Raw genomic sequence first — 12,765 nt, forward strand, 5'->3', positions numbered from 1 at the left:
ATTGGACTCAGTGACTCCAACTGAGTCACCAGAAAAGGAAGCAGCACATATTATCATGGCTATTGCTGCTGAGAGTCTTCTAAATGAAGGAGCCTTCCTTGTGTCTGAGTCTCAGGGAGAAGAAACTCCATTCCTAGGGGATGAAAGAACTTTGGTACTCTTCGAGTCTCCAGTCCATGATAAGGTCACAGAAAAACCTGTTGGAGAACCTGATTTTCTTCCAGTTGAAACAAACCAGGAACCTCTTGTTTATCCTGAACCTTTGGAATCTATTCCACCTAGTGAGGTCCCTGTTGATGAAGATGATATGGCTCTTAGTGTGAGGTTTAATATACGCAAACTAGCAATGACTCCTGAATCCTCTTCCAAGCATCCCACTACCAGGTTGCAGCAGAAAGAGGATTTCGAGTCTGCCTTAAAGAAATGCAAGAGGAGTATCAAGAAAAAGAAGAAGAGGTTGATGAAACAAGGGGAGTTTGTGAATGAAAAAAATATTCCAGTGGTTGAGGTTGATGAAGATGCTGTAGAGGAACCTAGTTCCTTAGTAAAACGATCTACAAAAATCCAGAAGTCTGTTAGTGGAGCTTCCAATGAAGCTATTGAAAAGCAACGTGGGTCATCTGTGAAGGTTAGCAGTAAGTCTAAGAAGGTTGTGGTTGAGTAAGGTGTGTCAGAAAGAGATACTGTGGGGGTGGTAAGCCGGAAAGGGAAATCTGTTGAAGGATCTAGAAAACGAAAAAAGGAAACAGCGGGGGAGGGGGAGGCTGGTTCCACGAGGACCATACCCAGTGACAATGGTCTTTGGCAAGAGAAAGTGGGAGCTCAGAAAGTCTTTTGGGGTCGTATGTTTGACCCAGCCATCTCAGAGATGGCAGGTATGAGGCAAGTCCTGGAGATGGTGGAATTTCAGCAATGGGAGCATTTGTTTCAAGAGGATGTACCTAAGGTGTATGAAGATGCGGTACAAAACTTCTACGCATCTCTCTTCACTGTTGAGGGGGACCACATCTGTGTGCTTGTAAATGGAATAGACATTGTGCTTGATGCTTCAACTTTGGGGAAAGTTCTTCAAGTTCCATGTGAAGGGATGTCCTCAGTTAAGGGTGCTTGTGGAGCTAACTTCAGGAGAGCTATTATGAAAGAGCAAGCTATTCAGCAGGGGGAACGGGTACAGAAGAAGGCACTACTTCCTGAGTACCAGCTTCTCTTTGAGCTGGTTAATAAGGTGCTCCTACCTCGTGCTGAGAGGCGGTCTATTGCTTCCAAGTCTGATCTTGTCTTAATGAAGGCTCTTTATGAGTTTGCCCCGATCAATCTGCCAGCAATCATGATAGAACACATGCAAAAGGTAGCAAACTTTAAAGGCGGCAATCATGGGCTCCCATATGGCTTTCTCCTCACTCGAGTGTTTCAGTTCTACAAGGTTCCTTTGGCCGATCCTAAAGTGGGCACCCGTAAGCAAACCTTCTCCAAAACCACTCTGGAAGAGTGTGAGTGTGTAGAAAAGGTTGGTGGAAGCACCTCGACTATCTCTCAGTATGCACAAAATGCTGCTGCCGAAGAGATTAGGAGGTTAATGGCTCCATATGCCATACTGGAAATTCAGCTTAGTCAAGCTGTTGGGGCACCTGGTTCTGTTAATTCTTCCAATGAAGAAGTTGCCCGCTTGACCAAGGAAAATTATGAGCTTCACGCAAAATTGCTTGAAGAGCAGCTGTCTGCAAATGCCCGTATGGACCTGGTTCTCAAAACCCTTGATGCCTCTCTCTCCAAGTCTCCCTCTTCTAGTGCCCCCTTAGAAACCTCTCAGAGACCAGTTTTCTTCGTTCAATATGTTTTGTGGCTGTTGTTTTCTTTTTGTTTGCTTTTGTTGTGATGGCATATTGGATTTCACCGTTACCGCTCCTGTTTAATCAGTCTGTGTTCATATCAATGAATCAGCTCTTCTTTTTGCTTGTACAATGCTGTTTTCCTTTTGCTTCTCTTATCTGTCATGTTTTGTGCACATATGTGGCATGAGTTGGCTATGTTAGACTTCTTTATGCTATTTTCCTGCTTGTGTATTTTTAATGATGCCAAAAGGGGGAACTATAATTGAAATAGGGGATCTGATTAAGGGGGAACTTGTGAAGTGCCTGGTACCTCATCTGGTTAGTATAATTAGAATTGAAACAGGGGATCTGATTAAGGGAGAAGCATAAAGTCAGGTGGCATGTCATTAATGCCTAAGTTTGTCATCATCAAAAAGGGGGAAATTGATGGGTTTTCAATGTCTTTTCTTATGTTTTGATGATCTAACAAACTTACTGTCAAGAACCAGATAGGGAACCTAACACTTGGTACACATTGCAAATGAACGAATTCCAGCTTGAACTCCAGCTAATGTGAACTACTGCAAGTAAAGAAAATAGAGGAACAAGACAGGGACCTGATCCCTTGGTGTTCTCTGACAGAAGTACAAGTCAACTATACAGCTGGAAAGCAACTGCCTGCAATTGTACACTCAACAGTGCAGCAGACAGTGCAACAGTCACTTCCCACTGGGAAAAGGCGTATAGATACCAAGACTTGACATCATCCTTAGGATGTTTCTGGTAGTATAACAACATGGTGCAAGGCACAAGATACTCACTTGAGCATTTAGTGATATTCTCTCAAGCACAAAAGATCTAATCCAGCATTGACGTCACATGTGTGTCAAGAACAAGAAGACAACTCCACTAAGGATCTGTTCCACAATGAGTCAATGTGTGTCCGTAGTTGAGTTGTAATCTTGTTGTTTGTTCTTCATTGTAACTCCTATCCTGCTTCCTTAGAAGCTTTGTTTTAGGAAACTCAAAATCATAAACCTTTTGAGTTTGTGTTGTGACTAGAGTTAGTCATAAGTTAAAAAGTCTTTGTAGCTAGTGAGCGACAAAGTGGCTTGTGGTAAGTGTATCACAAGTTAGTTGAGTTAAAGTCTTTGTAACTAGTGAGTGACAAAGTGGCTTGTGGTAAGTGTATCACAAGTTAGTTGAGTTGAACTCTTTGTTAAAGAGTCATTACAAAGTGGCTTGTAATGGTGTGTTTACAAGTTAGTGAAGTTGAAAGCCTACAGGTATAGGTCGTGGTTTTTGTCCCCTTGAGTTGGGATTTTTTCACGTAAAAATCCCGTGTCTCATTTACTTACTGCTTCATTAGTATTCTCAGTGAAAACTCATAGAGGACCAGGTACTCTATAGTTTGGTGGACTCATATAAACTAACACTTTTGATCTGTGCACCACAACCTATAACCTTTCACTCCAGTTGCATACCCTAGAAATATGCACTTCTTTACCCTCGGCTCAAGTTTTCCATCCCTCACATGAGCATAAGCAAGACAATCAAATATCCTTAAATTTGAATAATCAGCAGGCGAACCGGACCATACCTCAAAAGGAGTTTTAAACTCAATAGTTGTGGATAGAGATCTATTGACCAAATAACAAGCTGTATTGATTGCTTCAGCCCAAAAATCTTTGCTAACACATGAATGTGAAAGTATGCTTCTTGCCCTATCACAAAGCATTCTATTCATACGTTCTGCAACACCATTTTGTTGTGGTGTTCCGACACAAGTGCGGTGTCTCACTATGCCCTCTCTGCTACAAAAGTTATCGAACTCAGAATTGCAAAATTCTAACCCATTGTCAGTTCGAAGATCCTTAAACTTTTTTTCTGTCTGCCTCTCAACCATCGTCTTTCCATTTAACAAATGTCGAAAATGCCTCATCTTTTGTTTTCAGAAAATACACCCACACCATCCTTGAGTAATCATCAATCAAAGTCATAAAATACCTGGCACCACTCTTGGAGGGAACTCTGTTTGGACCCCACAAGCCAGAGTGTATATAATCTAACTTGTCTCTGGTCTTGTGCTCGGCCTTCTTGCTGAACTTTACCCTTGTCTGTTTACCAAACACACAATGCTCACAAAAATTCAAAACTTGATTTTTGTACCCATTCAGCAAATTTTGCTTACTCAACAAAGACAATCCATTATCACTCATATGGCTAAGTCGCAAGTGCCACAACTGAGACTGCTTCAGATCACTTTTCCCAGAAGCTACAGCAGCTTCCCTTTCAACTGGCCTGAAGATCATACAATTTAGAATGTAGTTTACCCTTCATGAGTACCATGGAGCCTTTACACACTTTAAGTATTCCATTCTCAGAGTGAAATTTATACCCTTGATCATCCAAAGTCGAAAGAGAAATCAAATTTCTCTTTATCGGAGGAACATGCCAACACTCAATGTTTCTGATAATTCCGTCACATTCTCAATTTGATGTTACCAACCCCCTCTACTGGTAATGGATTATCATCTCCCATATAGACAGTCCCACTCATTTGCTTGTAAGTTGCAAACCAATTCTTGTATGGACACATGTGGAAAGTAGCACCAGAATCAAGAACCCAAGAATTCTGCCCATGACTAGAACTCACAGCACAGATTTCCCCTACATAGTCACTATCATCAGAATTATTGCCAGTGTCAACAATATTTGCCGAATTATCTATTTTCTGCTTCCCTCTTTTCTCCTTCAGCTTAGGACAATCTCTCTTGTAGTGAGCTTGCTCCCCGCACTCATAACAATGTTGCTTCCTTGCTCTAGACTTTGATCTGGCTGTTGACTTTTTCCTTTTAACGTCCTTTTGTTGTGTTCTTCCTCTAATCACAAGACCCTCGCCCTCAATTCTGCTGTCTGGAAAGCTCTTTTTCAACTCTTTAGATTTTAGTGCATTACTAACATCTTCCAGTGAAATGTTATCTTTCCCATATAGCAGCGTATCGGCAAAAGTATCATAAGACGGTGGTAAAGAACATAACACAATCAAGGCCTGATCCTCACTCTCAATTTTGATATCCACATTCTTCAGGTCCATTATAATTGAATTAAACTCATCAATGTGAGTTATAAGAGGTGTACCTTCATTCATACAGAGATTGTATAACCTCTTTATCAGGTAGAAGCGGTTTGTCAGCGATTTCTTAGAATACAGATCTTCCAACTTCTTCCATGCCATTGCTGCAGAAGTTTCTTCAGCAATTTCCCGAAGAACGCTATCTGTAACGCTCATGAAGATCGCAGTCAAAGCCCTCTCCTTTAGGTCTGCCTTCTCTGCCTCTTTCATCTCTTCAGGAAAATCCTCATCAATTGCCTTCCATAACCCTTGTAATACCAGGGACGATTTCATCCTAATCTTCCATGGACTGAAACAAGAACCCCCGTCAAATTTCTCTACTTCGTACTTTGTTATAGATGATGAAGACATCTTAACCCTAGATTATATGTAGAAACCCGAACCTTGCTCTGATACCAATTGTTGCGGAATATCGTGGGTTAACTAGCACACAATCACACACAAAGCAAATAGAGCAGAAAAATCAACACAATGATTTAACGAGGTCCGGCTAAGCCTAATCCTCGGGGCAAAAGTAGAGAGAGTTTTCCACTATGAATGAGAAGAAAAACACAGTACAATCTATAGAATCCCCAATTACAACCCCTATATATAGATCCCAAAAGGTCTCAAACATATAAAAGAAAGGTTTCCCAATTTGGCAAGGACTATAAGTTTTCCTTTCCCAAATCTATTAGGACAATGGGTTTTCCTAGACCTCTTGGGATTATGGGTTTCCTACAAATACAAGGAAATACTTCAAGCCACAAATAACAAATTATTTTAGTTTAGAGAAATAGATGTAAGCAACTACCTATTTCATCTACAATTGAAGTTACGACCTAATTGTTGTAATCCTCCCTCAATAAATTAGACGAAAGATCTAATTCCAAGGAAGATAACCCTTCCTCGGGTCTAATATACCCCCATTCAGAAAAATCTTAAAAAGAACTGACGATAAAAAAAGGTTAAGTTACCTTATAAATAATAATTACACAATTAAATTATTTAATTGATAATTATAAATAATTGCTATAAATATTATTAATTGATAGTAGTTAATTCTTATAAATGGCAATTTATCTGCTATCACACGTTAAAAATTAAAATTCGTTGACAGTGTGTAGCAAAATTTCTACAATGTTAATGTATAGTTAGCGTAGTTGGTGAACTACTTGGTTAGCTCTCCTCATAACCCACTAAGGTAAGTGTCACTTTTCTTATTTGTTGCTTTCATTTCAGATAAACAATAATATATTACACTTCCACCATATGGAATAAACATGATGAAAAGGGAATAAAAGCTAATTAATAAAGATTAGAGTAACTCAATGGACGAGGAAAAGGAGAAGTCATGATCCCCAATTTGATACCTTTCCTAAGAAAAAGGGTCCACAAAATATTATTTTCAAAACAAAGGTAAGACAAGATGCTTCTTTTAGCCTTTGAATACAAAGGAAAATATTGAATATCATAAAGGGACAAAATCATTATGCAACAATCAATTCTCTTGGCCCTATTTCACGTACATTTATGTCATTATCTCCTCAATAAAAAGCACTTCAATGTACTAAGTTCCTGCTATGTGCGGGTTTCGAAGAAGAGTAAATCACAGTGGTCTATTGTACGCAGCCTTACCTTGCATTTCTGCAAGAAGTTGTTTCCACTCTCAAACTCGTGATTTCCTGGTCATATAACAACACCAACTACGCCAAAGATCCTTTCACATTCTCCTGAATATGTAACGATGAATGTAAGTGTTATATATTTATAATGATAGTACAAATGTTTTTATATTATTAATATATTTATTTACACGTGGTTAATATTCAATGGGGGGTGATATTCACAGATGGTGAAAGCTAACCTTGCATGTCTTGAAAGTGTAACGTTTTCAGACATTATTAGAGCAACAACTGTCGATTGTCAAAAATGGACCCTCCAAAAACTTTATCTTACTCTCTGCTACTGGCTAGTCATAGCTACTTTTAATCTTTTCTTGACTTTGGATTTTTACCCTTATGCCAAAGTGAAGGTGAGACCCACCCACTATTTGTTTTTCTCTCATTACAGTTGTTAAATAATTTGTTTCATTTCACTCCCAGCCCCAGGTGTGTAACTTGTCGGTGGCTATATTAATTGCTGCATTTTCTGCTATTTCTTCACTCTTTAGTTCCAGGTGGTGTCTTGAATGGTTGTTTTTTTTACTAGCCACTTTTCTTGAAGCTTGCAGTAAGGTTACGTCCAAGAATTCGACAAGGTTTGGTTATTTTTGTAATGATTAGTAGCTGCTGTTGCATGCTAGATTGAGGTTGGTAGTGCTGACTGCTGAAGTTAATCTTACTGTTACAATCTTATTATGGTTTTTTTTCATGTAGTTTAGTGAGTTTAATTTGTTTTTTCTGATAGTTATCCGTTTGCATTTTGGTTAAAAGCTATTGAGCTTTTGTTTTTCTCTCGATATGTCTGTAGTAATATGATCAACATGCTGAAACTGTAGAATCTTACAGTATGAGTGCCTGTTTTATTCACTTTTCTGGGTTCTTTTTTTATTGGTGTTTTCGTCATTTTTAGTGGAAAAAACTACTGTAATATTTCAGGGAGTTATGTTGAAAATTTTCTAAATTCTGCCCCTGGTATTCCATTCCCCTCCCCACTCTGCCACCCTACACCATTCACAAGGGGGGGGGGGGGGGGTTGGTGAAAATGACTACTTCTTGATGGATTTAGAATTTAACATTTGTTGAAATTCTAGTAATTTTTTTGCGTGTATATCTATGTTCCGTGTTGAAAATACTGGTATGAATCCGTTAAATATAGGCTGCATTCGTCTCTGTTGATAAAACTGAAGCAATGTTCATGTTTTTTAAGCCTTTTAAGTTTCTTTAGAGATAGAAAAGTGTTTTATTAGTTTATTGAAGAGGTTGATTCTAAGTTGCAAAGTTTTGTTTGGTGTCATTGGTGACTTGCATTTCCTTCTCCTGGTTCTAATCGTCCGGTTTAACTAGTTAAACTCTATGAATTGTTAGTCAGTAGCTTTATTATAGTGCTCAAAAGGAAAAAGAGAAGAAACCAAATAGCTAAAATTCGATTTATTTGCTCTTTGACTCTTTGTCATTCAATTCTTGAAAATTTGCTACTGAATTTCGTGGTGACAGTAAATCATGGACCAGAAGTCATGGTTATGGCCGAGGAAACGATCTTCAGAGAAGACAATTGTTTCAATCAGCAAATCTGATCATCCTGCTCAAGTAAATGGAGTAGAGGTACTTAAAATTTAACTTTAATGTGACAGGTTTTAGCTCACTGCTGTAACATTCCTTCGGACACGTTCCTTTGTGCTAAAAGGTACTATTTAATTGCGTTTAGGGACAGACAGTTCCAAATGAAAAGGAAATATTTCTGGAGCAATCATTGAAAATCCTAGATGAGAAGTTAGCTACCGCGCTCAGTGAATCTAATTCGAAAGATGAACAATTAATACGGTCTGCAGAAATAGAACAAGAAGCTATTGCAGGTAACTAGCTGTTGTTTTTTTCCCTGTTCAATATTGCTAAGGCACATTTCCTCGGTTACCTTTATCGCTAGTGTTAGACCAACTTAGTTTCCTTCTGACATATTAGATGCAAATTTAGGTCAGAAGAAAGCAGAAGCTGAAGTACTTTGCTTAAAAAAAGAACTAGATGAAGCAGTCCATCAGAGAAAAGCTGCTAATGAAAGTATAATGCACTTGAACACTGCGCTGAGAGATCATATACAGCAATTAACTACTCTCCGAGAGGAACAGGAGCAAAAAATACGTGACGCTGTAATGAGGACGTCAAAAGAATTTGAGAAGGTGCACAAAAAGTTAGAGGACAGATTAGCAGAAACAAGTAAAAGGATAACAAATTTGACACATGAGAATTCTCATCTAAATAAGGTCCTTCTCGTGAAAGGTAAGATAATTGAAGATCTAACTAAGAGCAGTACACAGGCAGAAGCAGAGTTTAATGCACTAATGTCGAGGTTAGATTCTGTGGAGAAAGAAAATTCTTTTTTGAGGTATGAATATCAGATGCTTGAGAGGGAGTTCCATATTCGGAATGAAGAGATGGAGTTCAGCCGCCGCTCTTTGGATTCCTCGCGTAAGCAGCAACTAGAGAATGTGAAGAAAATTAGAAAATTGGAAGCAGAATGTCAGAGATTACGTCTTCTAACTCGCAAGCGGCTGCCTGGTCAGGTTGGATTGACAAAGGTTAAGAATGAAATTGAAACGCAAGAAAAAAATCAAACTGTCATAAGGAGGAGGAAGTCAGATCCCCCAACTGGAAGTTTAATTCTTAAAGATACAGTGACAGATGATATTCGCCATAAGGAGATAACTTTTTTAGTTGAACGTATGTGTAATCTGGAGGGAGAGAACAAGGCTTTGAAAGATTTATTAGGAAGGAAAGAAGTTGAGATTTGCCATTCTTCTGCTAAGGGTTCCAAAGAGCTGGCCTTGGCTAGTCCACTATCAAATGAAACTTCCTCAATATCAAGTTACGACACGTGCAAGAGAGATGAAAGTGTTTGTTCAAAAATGATTGGGGTTTCAGAGATGTGTCTGATGGATGATTTTGCTGAAATGGAGAAACTTGCAATAGTTGCTGTTGATTCTACAATAGGGAGTTCTTATCCTCCCTCAGATGCAAGTCTCGCTTTATCAGAGACACATGGACACCAGATCGACTCGACTGGTAAGGAACTAGTTAAAGTGGAACAACATGATTTATATGACTTGGGAATGGAAGTTCAAGGACAAGATTCAGTGTCCAAGATATCCTCCAATTGGCTTCATGAAATCTTGAAAATAATAATGGAGCAAAGCTGTGTCTCAAAAAAGGGCGCTGATGAATTATTAGAGGATATTAGAGTAGCTTTGTACAATGTAAACACTCCATGTAGTGGGCCATCTGAACTGCTTCCCATCAGTGGTTATATTACTTGGAAATCTCCGGTAACTTCTCCAAAGATGCAAAGTCTAACAACTGAATCGGGATCAACGCAAAGTGTTATATCTGAATTGGGGAAAATTCATTCTATCCTCCAAGCAGAAAATGAAGGATTGAAAGCTGAGATAAACAGTATGAAGTCCTCAAACAAAGATGTACAAGTCAAGCTGCAAGTCGTGAAGAACAAGAGCGAAAACTTGGCAAATGAACTTAAGCAATCACAACAAAGTATTTTAAGTCTACGAGCTGAACTGGAAGAAGCTAAAGAATCTAAAAGGATGATGGAGGATCTTATGGAAAATCAGAAATCAATCAATGAAGATCTCGATACACAGCTTACTGTGACCAAAGTTAAACTAAATGAAACACTTCAAAAACTATCTTCTCTTGAAGTAGAATTGGAAGATAGAAGTCACTGTTGTGAAGAGCTGGAAGGAACTTGCCTTGAGCTTCAACTCCAACTTGAAAGGTATCGTTCAATTGTTACTTTGTTCTCATAATTAGTAGTTTGTAGATAATGAAGGGTCTAATTCCTCTTATTTCTGATAAGCAGTATTACTGCCAATCCAACTTCCGAGGACAACATGGATCAAGAAAAAGGCCTGCAGAAAACTGTGAGTTACTCTTTTGCCGAATTGAGAATTATTTATATAGTTACAATTTTCTCACCGATAGGCAGAGATGACATTGTTTTCCTCTCTTCTTTCATCAATCTATTTGTGACATCAAGCCCTAAGAAACTCAAGGTTCTTTAGCTACCTTATCTGTTGCAGAAATTCCTATAAATTTGATGGCTGAAGCATTTATTGACCAAGTATTGGCATTTCTATGATCTCAGGCTCCCACTTAAATAGATTTCAGTCAACTATTTCCATGTTGTAAGTAGCAGCATTGCAGTGAATAGGTATGCAAGATCAAGTAAAACTTACTGTAATTCCCGAAATTTAGTACTAATCTTTAAGCGTCAAAAAGCAGTCAAATTGATAATTTGTCGAACTTAGTAACTGATTGCTAACCCCGAATAAATCCAGGCTATTGTTTCTTTATATGAATTACAAATATGTTGCATAAATAGTACTTCACAATTCTTCCAACAACAAGAATTGTGAATGTATATATTTTTATGATGGAACACCTATTTGCATCACTGTCTATTTTGTACTTTATCTACTAAATCATGTAGAGAAGTGATTGTTCAAATTGGCAGGGCTGGGAAATAACATCTGCTTCTGAAAAATTGGCCGAGTGTCAAGAGACTATACTGAACCTAGGGAAGCAAATTAAGGCCTTAGCTTTGCCGAAGGAAAATACAGTTGGTGCCACCAATGGTAGCATTAAGAACATGAGGAAGCACATGTCTCTACTCGATCGGATGTTATCAGAGGATGACGTGCAAAAGGAGGAACTCAACTCTCCCAACAATGATACAGTTCACGCAACCCAAAGCCCACAGTCTGAAGCTAAAACTCCGAATATGGGAACTATGGTTATTTTACCAACCAAGAAACGCGGGGGAATGAATTTTCTAAGGAAGCTTTTACTAAGGAAGAAGCGAGAAAGAAGCAAAAAGAGAGCCTTTCCGTTAGGCATTGAAGCTTATTAATGCTGCAAGAAAATCTGGTTTTACTTCTAAGCAGTTTTTAGTTTGATCATACGTAATGCACATAGATATATCTTATTGTAATGCATGTATCTGCAGCCCGAATATTGACTTCAATAACTTACCTTCATGGACCTATTTGAGTGTATTCTGTACGTACTTTGTCATGTAAAAAAGCCTCTGTTTGCACTTGCTACAGATCCATCTTGGTGCTTCTTTTCAATAATAATGGTTAGATCAGGTCAAAAAAGCAAATATAATTGGTTGAAGATTTTGCTTATTTGCTCAATGTTGCAAGAGATGAAAGCAAAATCAATGACTTTGTTGAATCATGAAAGGCAGAACTAGAATTGGATGGAAGAAAAAACCATATTCAGAAAAAGGCTCATTAATTTATTGTTCAATAACAGCCAAGATATGCAAGGAACTTCTGTATTCAACTTCTTTACATGTAACTTTACCTCTAAAGTCTAAATAACCCAGCTCCTTTAGTTATCTCTACAAAAGAATTTTTATACCATCAGGTCACCTAAAAGATAACTATACATAACTGCCCATAATAAGTGGAATTAGTAAGCTGAAATAAGGCAATCACCCTGCTACAACAGGATAAATTATACTGGTAGTGTACAAATTCTTTACACTTTTAGTGTGTGTAAGTTAAATCCTTTTAATTTTTGCCAACAGCTTGTGCAGCTTCCTTCATTTCCAGTAAGGCATCTTGAAAACACTTGGCTAGGACTTTAGGGTCAGGAATGATGTCTTTAGCCACCAATATTTGCATGTCAGCCCTCCCTGCATAACTTACCATGTGCATTGTGATTGCCTGCATTAATATTATAATATAACATATACATTAGACATGATGATTTATGCTTTCATGAAAGAGTTGATAAATTTCTCCCCATGTGTCAAGCCTTGGTGGACAGAGTTACTCGATATTTGTATTGATGGAGATAGCGGGTACCCTCTGAAATTAGTCGAGGTACGCAAAAGCTGGGCAGGAAACCACCGTTATTTAATAACAAAATTAGACAAAAGGCAGTAAATAAGAAACTTACATGGGGCAGGGCGGTAGAAGTGACTCTAACGGAGGATATGCGGTTCCCTACGAATGTGATATCCTCTTGAGGGCCGATCACATTTGAGATTGTAAAAGTTGTATTACTAATAATTCTGTAGTTGAGCAAGCTAGCTAGCTGCACATACACAAACGTAGAATAAGTAATGGCAACTCGAAAAATTGCAGCCATAGGTAGAGAG

The 12,765-nt window shown here is 38.3% G+C and overlaps 2 protein-coding genes across 4 annotated transcripts in view; one reads left to right on the top strand and one right to left on the bottom strand.

The window, feature by feature from the left end:
- Positions 1-6,972: 6,972 nt before the first annotated feature.
- LOC109209433 (filament-like plant protein 7) lies at positions 6,973-11,706 on the top strand. 3 transcript variants are annotated; one of them, XM_019372698.1, is made up of 6 exons: positions 6,973-7,037; positions 8,085-8,192; positions 8,296-8,443; positions 8,562-10,371; positions 10,456-10,516; positions 11,110-11,638. In XM_019372698.1, the coding sequence occupies exons 2-6, from the start codon at positions 8,091-8,093 to the stop codon at positions 11,503-11,505; spliced, it is 2,517 nt and encodes an 838-aa protein (XP_019228243.1). In that variant the 5' UTR covers positions 6,973-7,037; positions 8,085-8,090; the 3' UTR covers positions 11,506-11,638. The 3 variants fall into 3 exon arrangements, with proteins under 3 accessions (XP_019228243.1, XP_019228240.1, XP_019228242.1); XM_019372695.1 differs by having other exon boundaries at positions 7,001-7,237; positions 11,110-11,706; XM_019372697.1 differs by having other exon boundaries at positions 7,001-7,186.
- Positions 11,707-11,872: 166 nt separating this feature from the next.
- LOC109209434 (O-acyltransferase WSD1-like) overlaps positions 11,873-12,765 on the bottom strand; it is a 28,259-nt gene continuing 27,366 nt past the window's right edge. Inside the window, exons 6-7 of the mRNA XM_019372699.1 lie at positions 12,564-12,701; positions 11,873-12,328 (exon numbers count right to left, since the gene is read on the bottom strand). Coding sequence (XP_019228244.1) covers positions 12,173-12,328; positions 12,564-12,701 — 294 coding nt within the window. The 3' untranslated portion in view covers positions 11,873-12,172. The remainder of the gene's footprint in view (positions 12,329-12,563; positions 12,702-12,765) is intronic.

The sequence above is a fragment of the Nicotiana attenuata genome, unplaced genomic scaffold (assembly GCF_001879085.1).
Source record: "Nicotiana attenuata strain UT unplaced genomic scaffold, NIATTr2, whole genome shotgun sequence".
Classification (NCBI taxonomy): domain Eukaryota; kingdom Viridiplantae; phylum Streptophyta; class Magnoliopsida; order Solanales; family Solanaceae; genus Nicotiana; species Nicotiana attenuata.